At 53.9% G+C, this 15,639-nt stretch overlaps 1 protein-coding gene across 1 annotated transcript in view; it reads left to right on the top strand.

Annotated features, from left to right (window-relative positions):
* The first annotated feature begins 6,441 nt into the window (after window positions 1-6,441).
* Window positions 6,442-15,639, top strand: part of IGFBP2 (insulin like growth factor binding protein 2) — a 63,911-nt gene continuing 54,713 nt past the window's right edge. Inside the window, exon 1 of the mRNA XM_075028702.1 lies at window positions 6,442-6,946. Within this exon, the coding sequence (XP_074884803.1) occupies window positions 6,544-6,946 (403 nt within the window). The 5' untranslated portion in view covers window positions 6,442-6,543. The remainder of the gene's footprint in view (window positions 6,947-15,639) is intronic.

Below are 15,639 nucleotides of genomic sequence, written 5' to 3'. Positions count from 1 at the left end.
TCCTATTCCCACTGTGTCACCGGGCTGGGAGGCTGTTCCAGCCCTCTCCCAGCAGCCAGACCCTACAGCATTTGGACTCACTGAAACAAAGGGATTTTGAATCTAACTTTTATCTGGGGTTCTAAATCCCCATGGAAACCAAGGAGCACAATGGAAGACTCAGTAGGTGTAAGCAATGTGGTGGCTTTTATGCCCAGGCCACCAGAGTTTGTGGGAGCACTCCTACCACTGAAGGGAAATCAGGGTCGAGTGGCCTGGAGAGGGAAGGTCTCTGAGGCCAGAGGAGCAGGTCCTCAGGTAAGGATCTAGGGCTGTTAGCCACCAAACCCAGAGAGTATTAATGCCCATTCCCTATAGGTTAGGGCTGGGATTTTGTGATGTCTGAAGTGCTGAAGTTTTACGGTCTCTGCAAAGAGGTCACCTTCTGCTGATATCCTGAGGACTGCAACTGAGAAACTGTAATACAGAAGCTCTGGGTAGTACCAGGTCCTTTAGCCGCCCAAGGCCCACTTCAAACAGAGACTTCCTTAATGTAGGAATATCTCCGCAAAGATGCGCTGCTACCTTGGACTGAGATAAAGCCTCTTCCTTCCCCTCCCTCAGCTACCTCTCCTTCATCCTCACCAGGTCCTCTTCCAACAGCAATTAACGCTGGTACCTGCTGAAGTCAAGGACAATCTCCATGTCAATCCTCTCTGCTCTTGTTTTAGCATCCCCGTAAGCCGAGTCACTGTGCCTGACCAGCCTAGGTCAATATTTAACCCTTTTTGCACCATCTTCTCCTGGTCAGCTGCTTGGTTTCAAACTGCTTTGTACACCTGAGGCTAATGAAGGCATCTCTGAAGGACGCTTAGGGATGAGCAAGGAGTTTGGCTACCAGGGTGTCCAAATCTACAAGCCTCTGCTATGTATGGCAACTGCAGACCAGACAAACTCGCAGCGCCCTGCCTCCCTCCCCTGCACCCTCCCCGGAGAGCGGTGGTGCCTGGGAGACAGGCAGGTACGAAGCACCTGGCCCCGGAGCCTGAAAACCACCGCTGCTTTATGCCTTCCAGCTAATGGGTGGTTTTAGCTCTGCTAATCTCTAATCAGTGCTGGAGAAACCTAAACAAACTAGCCTGGACAAAGCATTTGTAATTACTGGATCAGGCTCATAGATAATGTGTTTAGGGCTGCTCTAAAAATATCTCAGATAGGGTAAATGTAAAGAAAGTGGCCTATAATTGACCCTTCTGCTGACATCTGAACCCTGGCCTGGCTGACGCACCTTGGGAAAACAATTTGAGGATGGAGAGGGGGGCCTGGGGCATCAGGCAGGTTCAGACCTGCCTCTGAGCGTGACCAGTGGAGCAGAAGAGCTAAGGGTGCGGATCACAGCCGCGGGAGCTCCTGGGGTACCCGTGCTCCTCACGCCGGAGCCAACCAAGCTCCAGAGAGCAAGCGCTGAGGGAAGCACGAAACACGCTGGATGAGTTTTGGTGGTGGGGAAGGACAAGAGGCTGAGGTGTAACCTCAGGGCAGACAAAAGCGAGTCACCACCAGGAGCGAAGGCTGGAAGGCAGGGACAGGCAGAGGGTGTGCTGGGGAGACGTGCAACAGCCCAGGTGGTGCAGCTCTGTCCCTGCCTCGTGCCTGCTCATTCCTCCAAGTGAGAAAATATGAGCTTCATTTCAGATGAGAACCATTCCTGCTTCCTTGTTCAACCACTTCTGCTGACCGAGCCCCGTGGGTAGGCAAAATTTGGTCTTGCATGACTTGAAATTTTGCTCCCTCCAGCAGGCCCTGGAAGCACAGGTAAGGTTTGCAGCAAACCTCTGGGCACCTAACCCTGAGGAGGAAGAAGAGGTGATGCTGGCAACTTATTTCTGGGCTATTCTTTTATTTCCTTGAACGCTTGCCATTCTCAGCGTGACTGCCTTGGGGAGCAGCTAGCACCGTGGGCAGGCTGGATCAACTGGGTCTCGCAGTGCTTCCCTCCTCTCTGCAGTGTCCTGCTCAGCTCAGTCCCACCACCCTGATTTGGTGGGTGAAGCTGCTGAACTGGGGTGTCTGGAGGCAGGTTAAGTTTCACACTCCCTGCTCCTGTGGCCGGGGGGCAAGGTGGCATGGAGCTGGAGTGTCGGGGACCTACAGTCCTAGGGAGCATGTAGGGGGGGACAGGGAGCCATCTCCCAAATGCCAGTGTAAGGGAGGGGAGCTGGGCTTGTGGGTGAGGTGGGATTTCCCTCCAAGAGTGTGCCGGGGGGGATCCAGGCCCAAAGCCCCGGCAGCATCCTTGATGTGCTGCTGAGGGGAAAAACGTGGTGGCCGGCAAGGGCAGGGCATCGCCCGATACCATGAACGCACACGTGTCTCGTGAAGAGACTTGGCATCTCCATAATTGGGTTTTAAGGCTATTCTGTTCCTTCTGAAGGGGAGCCGCGGTCCCCCCTGCAGAGGACAGGGATTGGCGCAGAGCTCCTTCAGCCCCCACTACCGACTCACCCGGACCGTGGGCATGTCCCCCTGCCACCCCCGGGGAGGGGTGGGGGTGAGGGAGGGCAGACCCCTCGCTGTCCCACCCTGATGTGCTGTGTGTTGGTGGCAGTTCCCAGGTCCCAGCCCCTTGGCGAACCTTTACTCATGGACGAAGTCTGCCGAATCTCTAGGGAGAAAGCAAGGTGCTGGCCACCAAATATTCACATCAGGCCCAGCACGCATCCTTGCAGCCTTCCTCCTCACAGCCTTCCCTTCCTCATCACCTGCCCCTTACCGTGCCAGCTCTGGGACACAGGAGGCTTTCTCCACCACTTGCCATAAAGCACTTCGTGTCACTCTATTGAAAAGGAGGCCTTTAAAAACAATAAGACTGTTTTATTCTTCTTTGCTCTTCCCCCCCCCCCCATTACCCACTGAGCTAAAAATGAAGGAAAGAAAAACGCAGGAGGACACATTGTTTTCTCCCTCCCCACACCCAGAGCTGTAAAATACGTCTGAATCATTGCGAGCACGAGGATCTCTGCGCTGGGCCTCCACTTTTTGTTTGCGAGTTTATTTTTCCTAATTCATCCTTGACAAAGGACAGAGCCATAAAAGAATCGACCAGCACGTCTGTGGGAAAAAACTGCCCTGAAAAGGGTCGGAGGAATACTGTAGCATTTCCAAACAATTCCAAGGGCTAAAGCCTCTGTGAGATGCAGCTTCAGCTATAACTTGCCTTTCTAGGAACAAGCCTACATCTGTTTGGCAATGCCATATTTTGTAGGGTAAAATAAACCCTTGAGAACAAACAGGCCAGCTTATCCAGAGGGGTAAATGCCTGGGAACAGAGCTCACTTGTTAATCCTAAAACTGTCAGCAAAGACCCACTGGAGAAATTATAGCTGGCCACGGGCACTCAAGCTGTTTTCCCTCTGCCTCCCCACCTCCCCCCATCCCCACAACAGCTGTAAAATCTTCTTTATTGTTCTGCTCGAGTTGGAGAGCGGCACAGAGAGGTCTCCCGGCTGAGGGCTGCAGCAGCAGGGGCAGGGGGAACATCTGATCCATTGTATCTGCACCAGCATTATTGCTTCGGTGGCGGACAAAGAAAATGACAGCGATAAAAGAAGGAGAACAGCCCGAGCACCTACTAAAGAGGCATATGAACAGGAAATTCTGGCTCGTTCCCACATCCGAGCTGCATACGGTTTCTTTCCCTCCAGGATCATTACGTTTAATGTCCTCCTGCAACGCGGGCAGCTGAGCCGGCGGAGCCCCTTCCCTCCCCCTCCTCTCTCCCTTCCCTTCTCTCATCAGATTTCGAGCCCTCCCTGTGGAAAAATGATTTGTGCATAAGCAGCCTACACAACGGTGCTCATAAGGAATTTGCCCCTGCCAGGAGTTATTAATGGCACCCCAGTAAATGCCCCCAGCAAAACGGGCCGCTGCAAGCATCAAGTGCGTGTTGAAAAATCGGGTTTAAATCGTCCCTTGGGGAATGACCTATTGGCCACCTAAAAAATGCAGGATTGGTTCGCTGTATAATTAAGTTCAGGCCATCTCTTGTGCTTACACACGCAGAAACCCAGATGTCAGCTTGGTACTAGTCAAAGTGCTGGGCTGCTTTAAAGCACCAGGAGAAGACAGACCGTGGGGGCATAACATTTGCCACTGGAAGAAAACCTACTTTGAATACTTGGAATATTTAACTGACTGCAACAGATAATTAGCCAAACCCTCTCACGCCTCCAAATATAGATTCATTAGTCATATGAAAATATCTCATTGGAACCAAATGTGAGTCATTAGTGAAGTCAACGGCAGATCATAAAAAAGGTACCGAGAGCCTCCTTCCCCCCATCCCCAAGAAGTCGTGAGTGTGTGGTGAAAATAATTCGCTCCATTTTCTATTGAACATCTGCTGGCAAATCTGTTTTAAAGGGAGGCTTTTGAGGGGCTGCTTGTGTGCAGGGCTGTGCATCCCGTTTTCCCACTTTGCGATTTGTGGGAGTAACAAATGCAAAGTCTGTGCTGGGCTTTTTTTTACATATTTTTTTTTGTCTTCTTGAAGAGACTTCCTTGAGTCACTCAGGCTAAAATTCGGGTTTGGTAATACAAAAAGGGATTTTGTAACGTGAATTGGAATAAAAATATCTTCATTATTTGCTTCTAATTTCATTTTTGTTGGCTTGGAGTTTCGGAGTCCCCAACACTCAGAGCAATGAGCGCTGCAAGCAGCAACGAGTGCTGCTACCACAGGGACCCCAAAACTAACTGGATTCCCCCAGAAGTGAAATAGAGGTGGTTAAAAACACCACTCAGCTTGAGCGAGGTGCAAACAAGCAATGGTACATTTAAAAAAGTAAAGTAAATGGGCAGGTCTTCCACTGGATGAGGTATCCGCAGCGTGATGGGCAGCCAGAGAAAAGGATCATGCTTGATTAAACTCTTGTAAACCCCACGTTATTGCTTGGGAAGACCCAGGGACCCGGATGGGAGAGTGTGCTTGGTCCTAGGATGTATCACAGGGATTTCATGGAGCGTGCTGAACGCCGCAGACCGTTGTCCCACCCTGCGCTCGTCGATCCCACAAACAAACATGTTGTTGTATAACTCCAGGGCCATGAGTAATCCTGTGCCGAAAGTTGTGCCGCGCGAGTCATCAACAGCAGCATTTTGCATTTTTCTTAATTTGAAAAAACCAAAACCAAAACAACAAAAAAACTACAGCAGCAAACATTAAGTGCCCCAAAGCTGACATTCCTGCGGCTGAGGGAACTCAGGCTGCCTCAGTGCCTGACTTTAGCCATACAACCCCACAACGATATTAACTGAGCTTTCCAGCTTCATTAGCTCGTCGGCATTCCCTGGGCTTTGGGTTTTTTTTATTAGTGAAAAAAAGTCACCTCTATGTAATACCCCTTGTACTTAAAATCCTCTGCATAGCCTGTGACAGTCGGGCAGCAGAGAGAGGAGTGTGATAGGGTTCGAAATGGGCATTTCACACCAAAACCCCGAAGCGTGGAGAGCTCTGCCTCTGCACCCCCAGTCGTACCCTGGCTTTTGGGCACCCTCGCGGGGCAGCGCTGCAGGGCAGGCGCTGAGCCTGCTGCAGACGGCTTTGGTCTGGGGGGGCAAATGCCCTGTGGGGAGCCAGGCTGGAGATGCGGGCAGCCCTACGGGCACGGAGCCTTGTGTCTCCAAGGCGGCTCACCCGACCTCAGGGTCCCGCTCCCACGGAGGCAGGGTGGCTCCCAGGCCCAGCGTTCGGCAGGGGGCTGGGTGGCGGGACTGTCCCTGAGCCCAGCTTTTGCCCCGCCATCCCCACGGTGGGCCCCTGGCCCGAAACATGGCTGCTCGTGCCTGGCTGGCACTTCTGGGGCAGCGGGGTGAGAGCGGGCCCCCACCTGCCCCGCAGGCCCCCTCTCACCTCTCCCTGGGGGTGCAGAGATCACCCGGTTCCCATCCAGCGCTGGGTGTCCCTGCGGGGCAGGACCCCAAACCCTCTTGTGGGGTGGGATCTCCATCCCTCCCCGTACCAGGTGTCTCTGTGGGGCAGGCCCCAATCCCCCGCCGTGGGGCAGGCCTCGACTCCCGCCGGGTTTGGCCCCGCTCCACCCCGCGGGGCAGACCCCAGCCTCCTTGCGCGGCAGATCCCCATCCCCCGCGGGGCAGACCCTGACTCCCACTGCAGCAGGCCCTCGCCCCGCGTCGGACAGACCCCGTCCCCCCTCCCGTCCCCCCATTTCCTCTTTGGGGCATCCCCAACCTCCTGTGCGGCAGCCCCCCCCACCCCCCGTGTGTCTGATCCCCGCTCCTCTTCGGGCCGGCCCCCCCGCCTCCCCTCCGGGGCAGCCCCGACCCCCGCGGGGGGGCGGGCGCGGGGGCGGCTCTAGGACCCGGCGGCGCCGCGGCGCGCCCGGCCCCGCTCGGCTCGGCTCGGCTCGGCTCGGCTCCGCTCCTCGCCGCTCGGCTCCGCTCCTCTCCGCGCCGTGCCGTGCCGCGCCGCGCCGCGCCGCGCCGCGCCGCCGGGGGGCCGAGCGGCGTGTCCACCTGCCGGCCCCGCCGCCCGTCAGTCCCGCCATGGCGCTCGGCGGGGTCGGTCGCGGCGGCGCGGCGCGGGCCGCCTGGCCGCGGCTGCTGGTGGCGGCGGCGGCGGCGGCGCTGGCGCTGGCGGGGCCGGCGCTGCCCGAGGTGCTGTTCCGCTGCCCGCCCTGCACGGCGGAGCGCCTGGCCGCCTGCCCCCCGGCCGCCCGCCCGCCCTGCCCCGAGCTGGTGCGGGAGCCGGGCTGCGGCTGCTGCCCGGTGTGCGCCCGCCTGGAGGCCGAGGCGTGCGGCGTCTACACGCCGCGCTGCGCCGCCGGCTTGCGCTGCTACCCCGACCCCGGCGCCGAGCTGCCCCTCCAAGCCCTGGTGCAGGGGCAGGGCACCTGCGCCCGCCGCCGCGACACGGCCGAGTACGGCGCCAGCGCCGAGCGCCCCGCAGGTGAGCAGCGCCCGGCACCGCGCACCCCGCGCCGCCGCCACCGGGGACCGCGGGCGCACGGGGAGCCGCGCACCCAGGACGGGGCACCGGCCGCCCGCCCTGCGCGGCGCGCTGGCCTTGCGAGGGACCGGGCAGCGGGCGGCGGGAGACGGCGACCCGGTGCTGGGGACCGGGCGCTGCCGCTCCGGGCACCGGGCGCCGGGGACGGGGCGCTGGGCAGCGCGCACACGCACCCGGGACCGAGCGCCGGGGCAGCGGCACGGCCAGGGGACGGAAGGGATCCTAAAGGGGGTCCTCCCGCCGCACAGGGACCCCTCGGCAGGGCAGGGAGGGGGGATCCCTGCGGGAGAGGGGCTGGGGGGGGGGGAGAGAGTCCAGGCAGGGACAAAGGGGGCAGGAATGAGAGGGGCGCTGGAGTGGGGGGGGGGGGGAAGGAGCGCGAGTGCGTCCCTGGGGGTGTGGGGAAAAGGGGGTATTTGGGGGTGCGGCTACCCCGGGGGTTAGAGAAGTTTCCTTGGCACGAGGCAGGAACCCCAGGCGTGGGGTGTAACGGGAGGGGGAATGCAGAGACTGCCCCGGGGGGCAGGGTGGAGGTTGGGGTCTGCTAGAGAAGAAGAATGATGGGGGCAGATAAGGGTGACGTTTGGGGAGATGCAGCTGAGGGGAGGGGGAGTCCTTCGGGGAGCAGAGGGAGGTGGAGGTTCAGGTTTGGGTTTGGTGGGGCAGGAAAATCACCCTGGAGGGTGACGGATGCCCCAAAGGTATGGGGAGAGGCAGTGCGGGAGGACCATGTGCTGCCTGGTGGGAAGGGGGTGGCTGAGGAGCTGCGAGGGCCCTGCTAGGTGGGGAGCCCGTTCCCTATGGCTACCTTCCCAGCAGAGCCCACTTGGGAGCTGGGGTGGCCGCTGCCCTCTGCCGTGGGGGTTCTGGCCCCTTCTGGCCCCCCTCGTCCATGCTGGGGAAAGAGGAGCATCCCTCGAGGGCACAAGCCCCGAGGACAGGGATGACAACAGGCTCCTGACCTGTTGCTGCGATTGCTGTGGGAGGGAGCGCTCCTGGGGATGCCGATACAGCAGAGCTTGGTTTTATTACTGCCTTCTCTCCCTTGTGATCGGCCGCAAGCTCTTTCCCTTTCCGTGGGATGTTGAAAATTGCCGAATCAGGTCTGGGAGTAGAAACCAGCACTGTCTCCTTTGAAATCACCCCCTCTTGACTTCTGCCTCCTTGCTAGTTTTGCTCCCGTGTCTACAACTGGGGCTCTGACCCTGTTTGCATAACTAGTTCAGCAGCACGATTTTGAATTCCCTCCCTTCCCTCTTGCTGAGGCTTTATTTAAAAGCGCTCTGAACCGGGCTATACCTCTCGGCTTCGCTCCCCGGGATGATGGGAGCACAGCCGGGTACCTGCGCACGCTGCTCTGGGTACCTGCGCACGCAGCTCTGCTCGAGGGGAAGAGATGGAGAGAGGGCAGTGAAGAAAATCCAGCAGCGGGGAAAACTTCGCACGTTGCAAGCTGCTGCTTCTGTGCACCCAGGCTGCGACTGCTGCGGTCCCCACGCCTGTCCCCACTCCTGTCCCCCCTCCTTTGCCCAGCTGCAAAGGGCTGTGGAGAGCCGGGAGTCTGGAGAACACGTTGATGTGAAATCTTGCTCGACTACAGAATATGAGCATCAAGGGAGTGAATTTTACACTCTCCAGAAGAAGCCAAGGGCATTTAGATTTCAGGAATCTGGTGCTGCCTTCCAGGTTTATGCTTTTACAAGAAGTTGAGGGGGGGTGGAGAGCATTGCAGTGATGGGTTGAGAGGTGATTTTCTGAGTTAATGCTGCTTTTTTTGCTTTTACGAACTTTATTTCAGAATTATGTTACTTCACTGGCTATTTTGCTTGATTTTATTACCTTTATTCCTTTACAATGAATGTGATTTATTTGAGCCTGTCTCTGTGTGTAATACACACACACATAAATAGCACAGTTCAAGAACACTTTAATGTATGTGGTGCTCTGTATTGTCCATAGGGGGTGAATAATAAAAATACTGGCACATCCTTAACCAGTGTGATGTGAAACATGCAGCTGGAAAATTCATGTCTTGGCAGAGGAGCTTGGACATTCAGAAAAGGGTTTGCTGTCTTCAGATTACAAAACTTTTAACAGGTTGTTGTAGGCATTAGAAAAAAAAAAACCCACAAAACAACCAAACCCACAACAAAACCAAAACCTGAATCTGCCAGCTTCATTTGATACTCTTCTGCTCAGACTCACATCGTCGCTTCCATCTGCAGCATGCCTGCAGAACATATAGGAGGGAGAGTTTACTTTTCGTTTAAAGCAGTGACAGGGAAAGCAGTCTGGCACCCAAAAGAGCAGGGATTGGAATTTGCTTTCAAATGCTGATGTCAAGCTAGTTTCAAAAGTGCCCTGAGAGCAGGTTTTTGCCTGCAAAAGGCAGGTGTTGAGGCTTTTTTTTTTTTTTTTTTTTTTTTAATGTGCTTAAAGGTATTTGCCCTTTTTCCCCTTTCCAGCTTGAAAAGGCTCCTTTGGCTGATTCAGGACTGGAATGCAGAGCTCGTGCTATTCCTAAATTAAGAGGTTGGCAAGTTTTTTTGTCCCTGATGAGAGGCAGAAGGATTGCCCAAATGAAACAAGGAATAAAACTCTGCAAATTGTCCTGCTGTGGCTCCAGCATTGTTTAGTCTTCCACTTAGGTCTGTAAAGCCAATCCTGAAATGATTGTAGGCGGAAAGTAACATAAACCACCATGTAGCTAGGAAGCAGGGGATGTTGCACATTGCACAAGAGGCTTTGGGTATTTTGAAGATGTTGGGAATGTTGGAACAAAATAGCAGCAGTCTGTGGAAATCAGGCTGAGAACGTCTACCCCCCCCAGGGAGGCGAGTGCACGAACTCCCACCAGTGGTGGGAGCGAGACGGAGGCTCAGCACCTCCAGGGATCAGGGCCTCTGAAATAGCTCCGATGCCACTGGACCACGCTCTTCTACAGTGTATTTCAGGTCATCGCGTAAGAAACTTCACGTACTGCTGACTGGCACCGCCTGAACTGGGGACAGAGGGCTGTTGTTGTGTGCGCAAAGCTCAGAGAGTTCATGCCAGTCTCGAGTGTGTTTATTCTTTCAGCACCTCAGTGAGATCGGCATGCTGTTTTGCAGGTGGACTAAATGATGTGTGCCTGAGGGCCACCAGGACACAGGGAGCAGAGTGAGGGCTGTCTGTACATCCCGTTAGCACTCTGTGTCCTGGGAGATAATGTCCCAGTCCCTGATAGCCATCTTCTCTCCAAGCGGGTCTAGGGTGGCCCGGGACCAAATGGGTCCTGGAGACATAACATGCTTTGAGAGGCATTTCAGGTACCATTGGGGTCTCTCAACCTCTCCAATCTCAGCTGGAGGGTGGGGATGCTGCCTTCTGCTTTGGCCATCACGAACTGGAATCGGGGGCTTGCGTGGTCTTGTCCAGCTCTCAGCTGCAGTGTCCTTCTCCCTTCCTTCTGCTGGGTTTGGCTCTCACCTTGTGTCAGAGTAGGCTGGTTCAGGAGCTAATCCTGCAGAAAGTCAGCCCCAGAAAACAATGTCAGTGGTTTTCTGTCACATCAATGACCCGAAGTGGCTCAAGGTGCAGCAGGGTGCCAGTGCTGCTTCAAGGGGGGAACTTGTCCTAGGAGGTGGAGCAGGACAGATCTTAGCAATGTCAGCAAATGTCCTAAATTATCTTGCCCAAGTTATGAGAATAGCTGAAGAACAGCCATTTTCTCCTAATGGAGACAAGGTCCTAGGAATAAAACTTGTTCCACTCTGAAAAAAAGGTTCTTGAGTCACTGTTCAAAGCTGAACCAGTTAAGGGAATCTTTTTTCGCTTTGCCAGTGCAGTTCAGTTGGGTTTGTAGTATTGTTTTATTTTGTTGTTGGGATATTTGTACTAATTCAGGGGGATCTGCCTCAGAACCCACTGCTGGCTTTTGAGTCCTGCTTTGGAATCTCACTTCTTTATTAAAACAAATGTGGTTTTTTTAGTCCATGCCAGTGCGAAGTAACCTTTCCAAATGGAAAGAGAGCTGAGAAAAGAATGTGGCCTCAGGCAAACTTGAACTGGCAGGGCTGGGGTTGCCTCCTTCACCTGGTCAGGGACTCCACTTTGAACTCCCATGGTACAAAAACAGCATCAAAATAGTTAACTGTTAAAAACGCAGCTTGTTTTAGCATCCAACTAAAATCCTTATTTGGGTAGCCCCAAATGCCACACATCCTTCCTTATGGGTCAAATGTCAAAACCTCCATTTCCCCTTGGCAGGCAGCTGCTAAAAGACAGTTTAATATATTGCTCCAAAACACAGAAGACTGTGAGGTTGGAGGTAGCATAATATAAGTGGAATTTTAACAGTAACTTGAAAACCATGCCAGTAATGCTACGAGTGCATTTTTCACGTCCACTGAATTGCCAGGAAGACTTCTGCTTTTATAAGGAAATGAAGCATCCATCATGATCTGCATGTGAATGTGTGTATCTGTCCTTCTGCCCCCACAACTTCTGACCCTGTCAGTCAAGTTGGCCAGATCTAACGCAGCAGTGGATGTCCTGACGGCACTGTGCTGCTAAAAAGTGGGCGAGGGGTAGAGGAGAGCCAGGCTATGAGTGCACCCCTTGTCCTGTGCTAGACACCTTTTGAGGCAGAAGCACATGAGCAAGAGAGAGGTTAGTTAAGAGTGCTGCAACCAGGCGTTCAGCTTGGCTTGTGCAAGCCTGGACATTACTAGACACCAGAGAAGCCAACTGCAAGAACCAAATCCACATGAGTGTGTTAATATGCCCACAGCCACTACAGTGGCTCTGCCCAGGATAAACCGAACGTCCGCAGAGCTCCTTGGAAGAAATTATTGCAAGTGAAATGCAATTAATAACAGCTCTAAGGATGATAGGTGAATGAAAAAAAACCCCACAACTCATCTGTCCTCGCTGCCTCTGGGGCTTTGCCAGTAGGTGGACCAGGTCTCCGAGCTCCTTCATGGCAGCTGTATCTGGTCAAGAGCTAACCTGGTCGGGCCCTGGGCTGGCTGTCATCTTTAAGTAGTAAGACAATAAATAACACCTTGAAAATAATGCTACCCCCTGCCCCAGTCCCACTAGAGTTTGCTGTGGTGGGGTTGATGGTGGTGCGAAAACGGTGATTTGGAGGGAGGGGGAAGCCTGGGAAGATTTCAAGGCTTTGGCCCAAAGGAGAAATGTGTTTTCATGCTGTCCCTTGGCAAATGATCCGTTTCCTTCTTGCCCTTTGCAGTTGTTTCCTTTCCTCTGGGTTTCAGGCTCATACTCGCTGAGCATGGTATTTGTCAAGGGAACGGCAAGAAGCCCCGTCTGTGAGAAAGTCCATGTCGTTTGTTTTATCCACATCCAGGAATTGAGCCGAGATAAACAATTCGGGAGGCAAAACAGTGAAAACTGGAATGTGAGAGGTGTGTTTGTGTATGGCTCTGTACTAGACCTGGCTGCAGTATTAGCTGGGGCTGATTTATCTGCATTTGTGAAGGCAGGGTTTCATCCCAGTGGCCAGCAGCACTCCTGTACCTGCTTTTCCTAGTTCCGTGTTCAGCACTAAGGAGGTAGGAGGAACAGCAGTTTCCCTGGTGGAGTTTTTGCATTTCTGCTTGGATTGGGCAATTCCAGCTTTCTGAGCATGGTCACATCTGCCTTCCCTGCTGGGGCTCTGATTCCTTCAGGGGTGATCTTTTGCTCTAGGCAGACAGAGTAAGAGGAAGGCCAAGGTAACATGTAAAGACGCTTTTAAAGCATTTCTGTTACAGGAGGAGGGCTGAGCTTGGTGGTGTACTGAGCTTCCAGGTGTAAGAATTCCTGGTTTCTTTTCTTGAATCAGGGTGAAATACATAGGTTCGATCCAGTGGCTGCTTAGGAGACCGTTTCCATATCAGAGGGATGTAAAGCCATTGCCACTGCATGTGCTTCCACTATCGCTTCCACCCATCTTCACCCCTGGCTCTTCCTTGGGGAGGTGCTGCCTGAATCCGTGCGTGCGTGACAGCTTTTGAGGGTGTCCTTTAGCAGCACATACTGAACACGTCGGGCTTGGCTTCCCAATTTGTCCTTGCTAACTGTTTGCACCTGCCAGAAGAGGCAGGTTTGTCCTCAGTGGAAGAGTGAGGCTTTACCTGATGGCGTTAGCCTTGTGGAGAAAGCTGCGTTAGTGCCCCATGTCTGCCTGGGAGAGGGAGTTGGGTGACGTGTCCTTTTGCTGTGTGCTGTGCAACAACATGGTGCCTCATGGGTGTTGAGTGCGCTACGGGATTTGGAGGCTAACCACGGTGCGTGCTCCTGGCGTGGACTTGGGAGAGAAGGAAGAATCCTCGCTGGGGGTCCTAATGTTGTGCAGATGATTCTTGGCTGCCTTTCATCCCTGCTGAGCTGAGCTCGTGGCAGTCGTGCCCCACTCCCTCCCTGTCCCGGTGCACATCCTTGTGCTCCGTCGTACGGGTCTTGGTCTTTGTCTGGACCGTGGGTGAGCCATGATAGGGAGTTAACCCAACCAAATCTTCACTTTTCTGGAAGGATGAGTTTTCTGCCAGTTTAGCAGATCGCAGATCCAGTCTTATTTCCACAAAGACAAACTACCTTCAGCAGACCGAGTCTGACTGAAACATCTTTGCCTACTTTCAGCAGTCACCGCCAGCAAGCTGCGAGGTGTTTCTCATTCACGAACTGGCGAAGCGTGACCTCATTAAATGTGCGCGTTGACATCTAATTACAAGCGAACGTGATGTGGTGGCTATCTTAGGCAAAGGCTTAAGAGAAAGGGGTTACTGCACAGTTATCGGAGCTTTGCTGCAGCCCAGCAGCTTGTTCTAACTGCATTATTGATTGTCTTCTGTTCAGTGTTTTACCTCACACGTAATTTAGCTGGATACCAGTGGGAAGATAAAGTCTCTTGCTGCATGAGCTTATGGTAGGAATAAATTGTTTTAGAAAGGAAAGGGTCAGTAATCATGTGCCTTTCTTACGGCCTGGAATACTGGGAAACATCAGGTCACTTTTATAAGCCTTAAACTATCCTTTGACATTGCAGCTTTTATTCTGAAGAAAGCTGCACTGTGCCTCTTGGCTGGTAAGGGAACAAGTTCACTGCCTGGTGCTCTCTGTAGTCAAAGATCCCATTAATTCTGCCGGCCGTGAGGAACGATTTCTTGGTATTTCATTCTGGACTGTAATTGAGAGTGACACAAAGCACTGGTGGGAATTGGACCGTGTTGAAATCCCTGCTTTTCCTTACAATTTTCTGCAGATAAACCAGCTCAGGTGGGACGAGGGGATTTCTAATGCTCTGCCCTTGAAATTAATAACATTTCCAACACCTTACTGGCTGGAGGCAATTTTAGAGAGGAGTTTTTGTGCCTCCTTGCAGCTTATCCTTGCAGCCAGGTGTTGCAGGTTGCCTACAACAGTGACATGCTGTTGCAGTCGCTTGCATGGCATCATCTATGGGAGATCCTGTAGTCCCATAATGTCGGGAAAATTCTTGAAGCTTTGCCCAGAATTTTTGCTCAGACCACAGCAGGATTTCCCCGTAAGGTCTTGCTTTTCAGACTTCAGCCAGGGTGGTCTGTTCTCAGCTCTTTAGTTGTAGAAGACTGAGTCCACGCTAATGGCCTTGTCTTGGTGAGGAGGTTGTCTGATAACCTTCCCATGTTTTCCTCTTGCTGTTTTAAAACTAGAAGAGGGTGGGCACCTGATGTCCACATCTCAGGAGTGCTTGCTGTTCAGTCTGGGAGGACTGGTGGGTACAGTGAGTTGTTGAAGGTGTTTTTATCGTTCTGGGTGTCTTCCAAGACCTTTTTGGTACCTCCAAAGATCAGGTCCATGTCCCCCAGTGTGACCTGTCTCCTGTAGGGTAGGGAGTGCCCTGTATTTTAGAAGTCCCAAGTTTTGCTCTCGAGGGGAGCAGGACAGATCCTGAGTGGCCCCAGTGAAGGCAGAAGAGCAGAAGCAGTGAAACTGGCCAGAATCTGACCTTTTTTTTGTATCTGGAAAGTTGCTCGGGGGTCATTTTCTGTTTGAAACCAGGAGGTTTTGTCTGCGGTGCTCGGCGCGCCATTCGGCTGCAAGCTGAGCCGGGGGGAGATGCAGGGTTTGGGACCGGCGCGATGGCAGCCCTCCCACACAACCCATGTGGAAACGCTCGTTTCCTGTTGCTCGCCTCCATCTGGTGCTGTTTCATCTGGCACTTCAAAAGCAAGCAGAAATGGGGAGAGGAACTCAGGTTTAGCGAAGAGGAATGGCATGAGGAGGAGGAGCGGGAGGGGTGGCCGGCGTGGGGCTCCATCATTCCCCACCGTTGGAGCCCAGAGCTGGTTCTGGGGCTCTGCCCCGTATCCCCAGCAGGGATGTGTAGCTACCGAGGCTGTGGATGATCCAAGGTGGCTGGCTGAGGGGCTCCCCGGGGTGCCTGGTTTGTGTCCTCTGGGTCCTGGCCGCTTGGAGAGTTTGGCGTGGAGGCTGTAGGGTCGGAGTGGTTGGCCACCATCACGTGTCTGTTCGCGGTGAGGCTAACCCAACAGCCCTGGGGCTTTCTGTGGCTGTTTTTTGTTCCTCCTGGTCCTCCTCGCTCACCCTGCAGTGCCCGTGCTAAAGAGAAATTCCAGTTATATTGGTGAATTATGTCTTGCTTCCTG

The sequence above is a fragment of the Buteo buteo genome, chromosome 5 (assembly GCF_964188355.1).
Source record: "Buteo buteo chromosome 5, bButBut1.hap1.1, whole genome shotgun sequence".
Lineage (NCBI taxonomy): Eukaryota > Metazoa > Chordata > Aves > Accipitriformes > Accipitridae > Buteo > Buteo buteo.
Note: the sequence above shows the minus strand (reverse complement) of the source record. Positions and strands in the feature narration are given on the sequence as shown.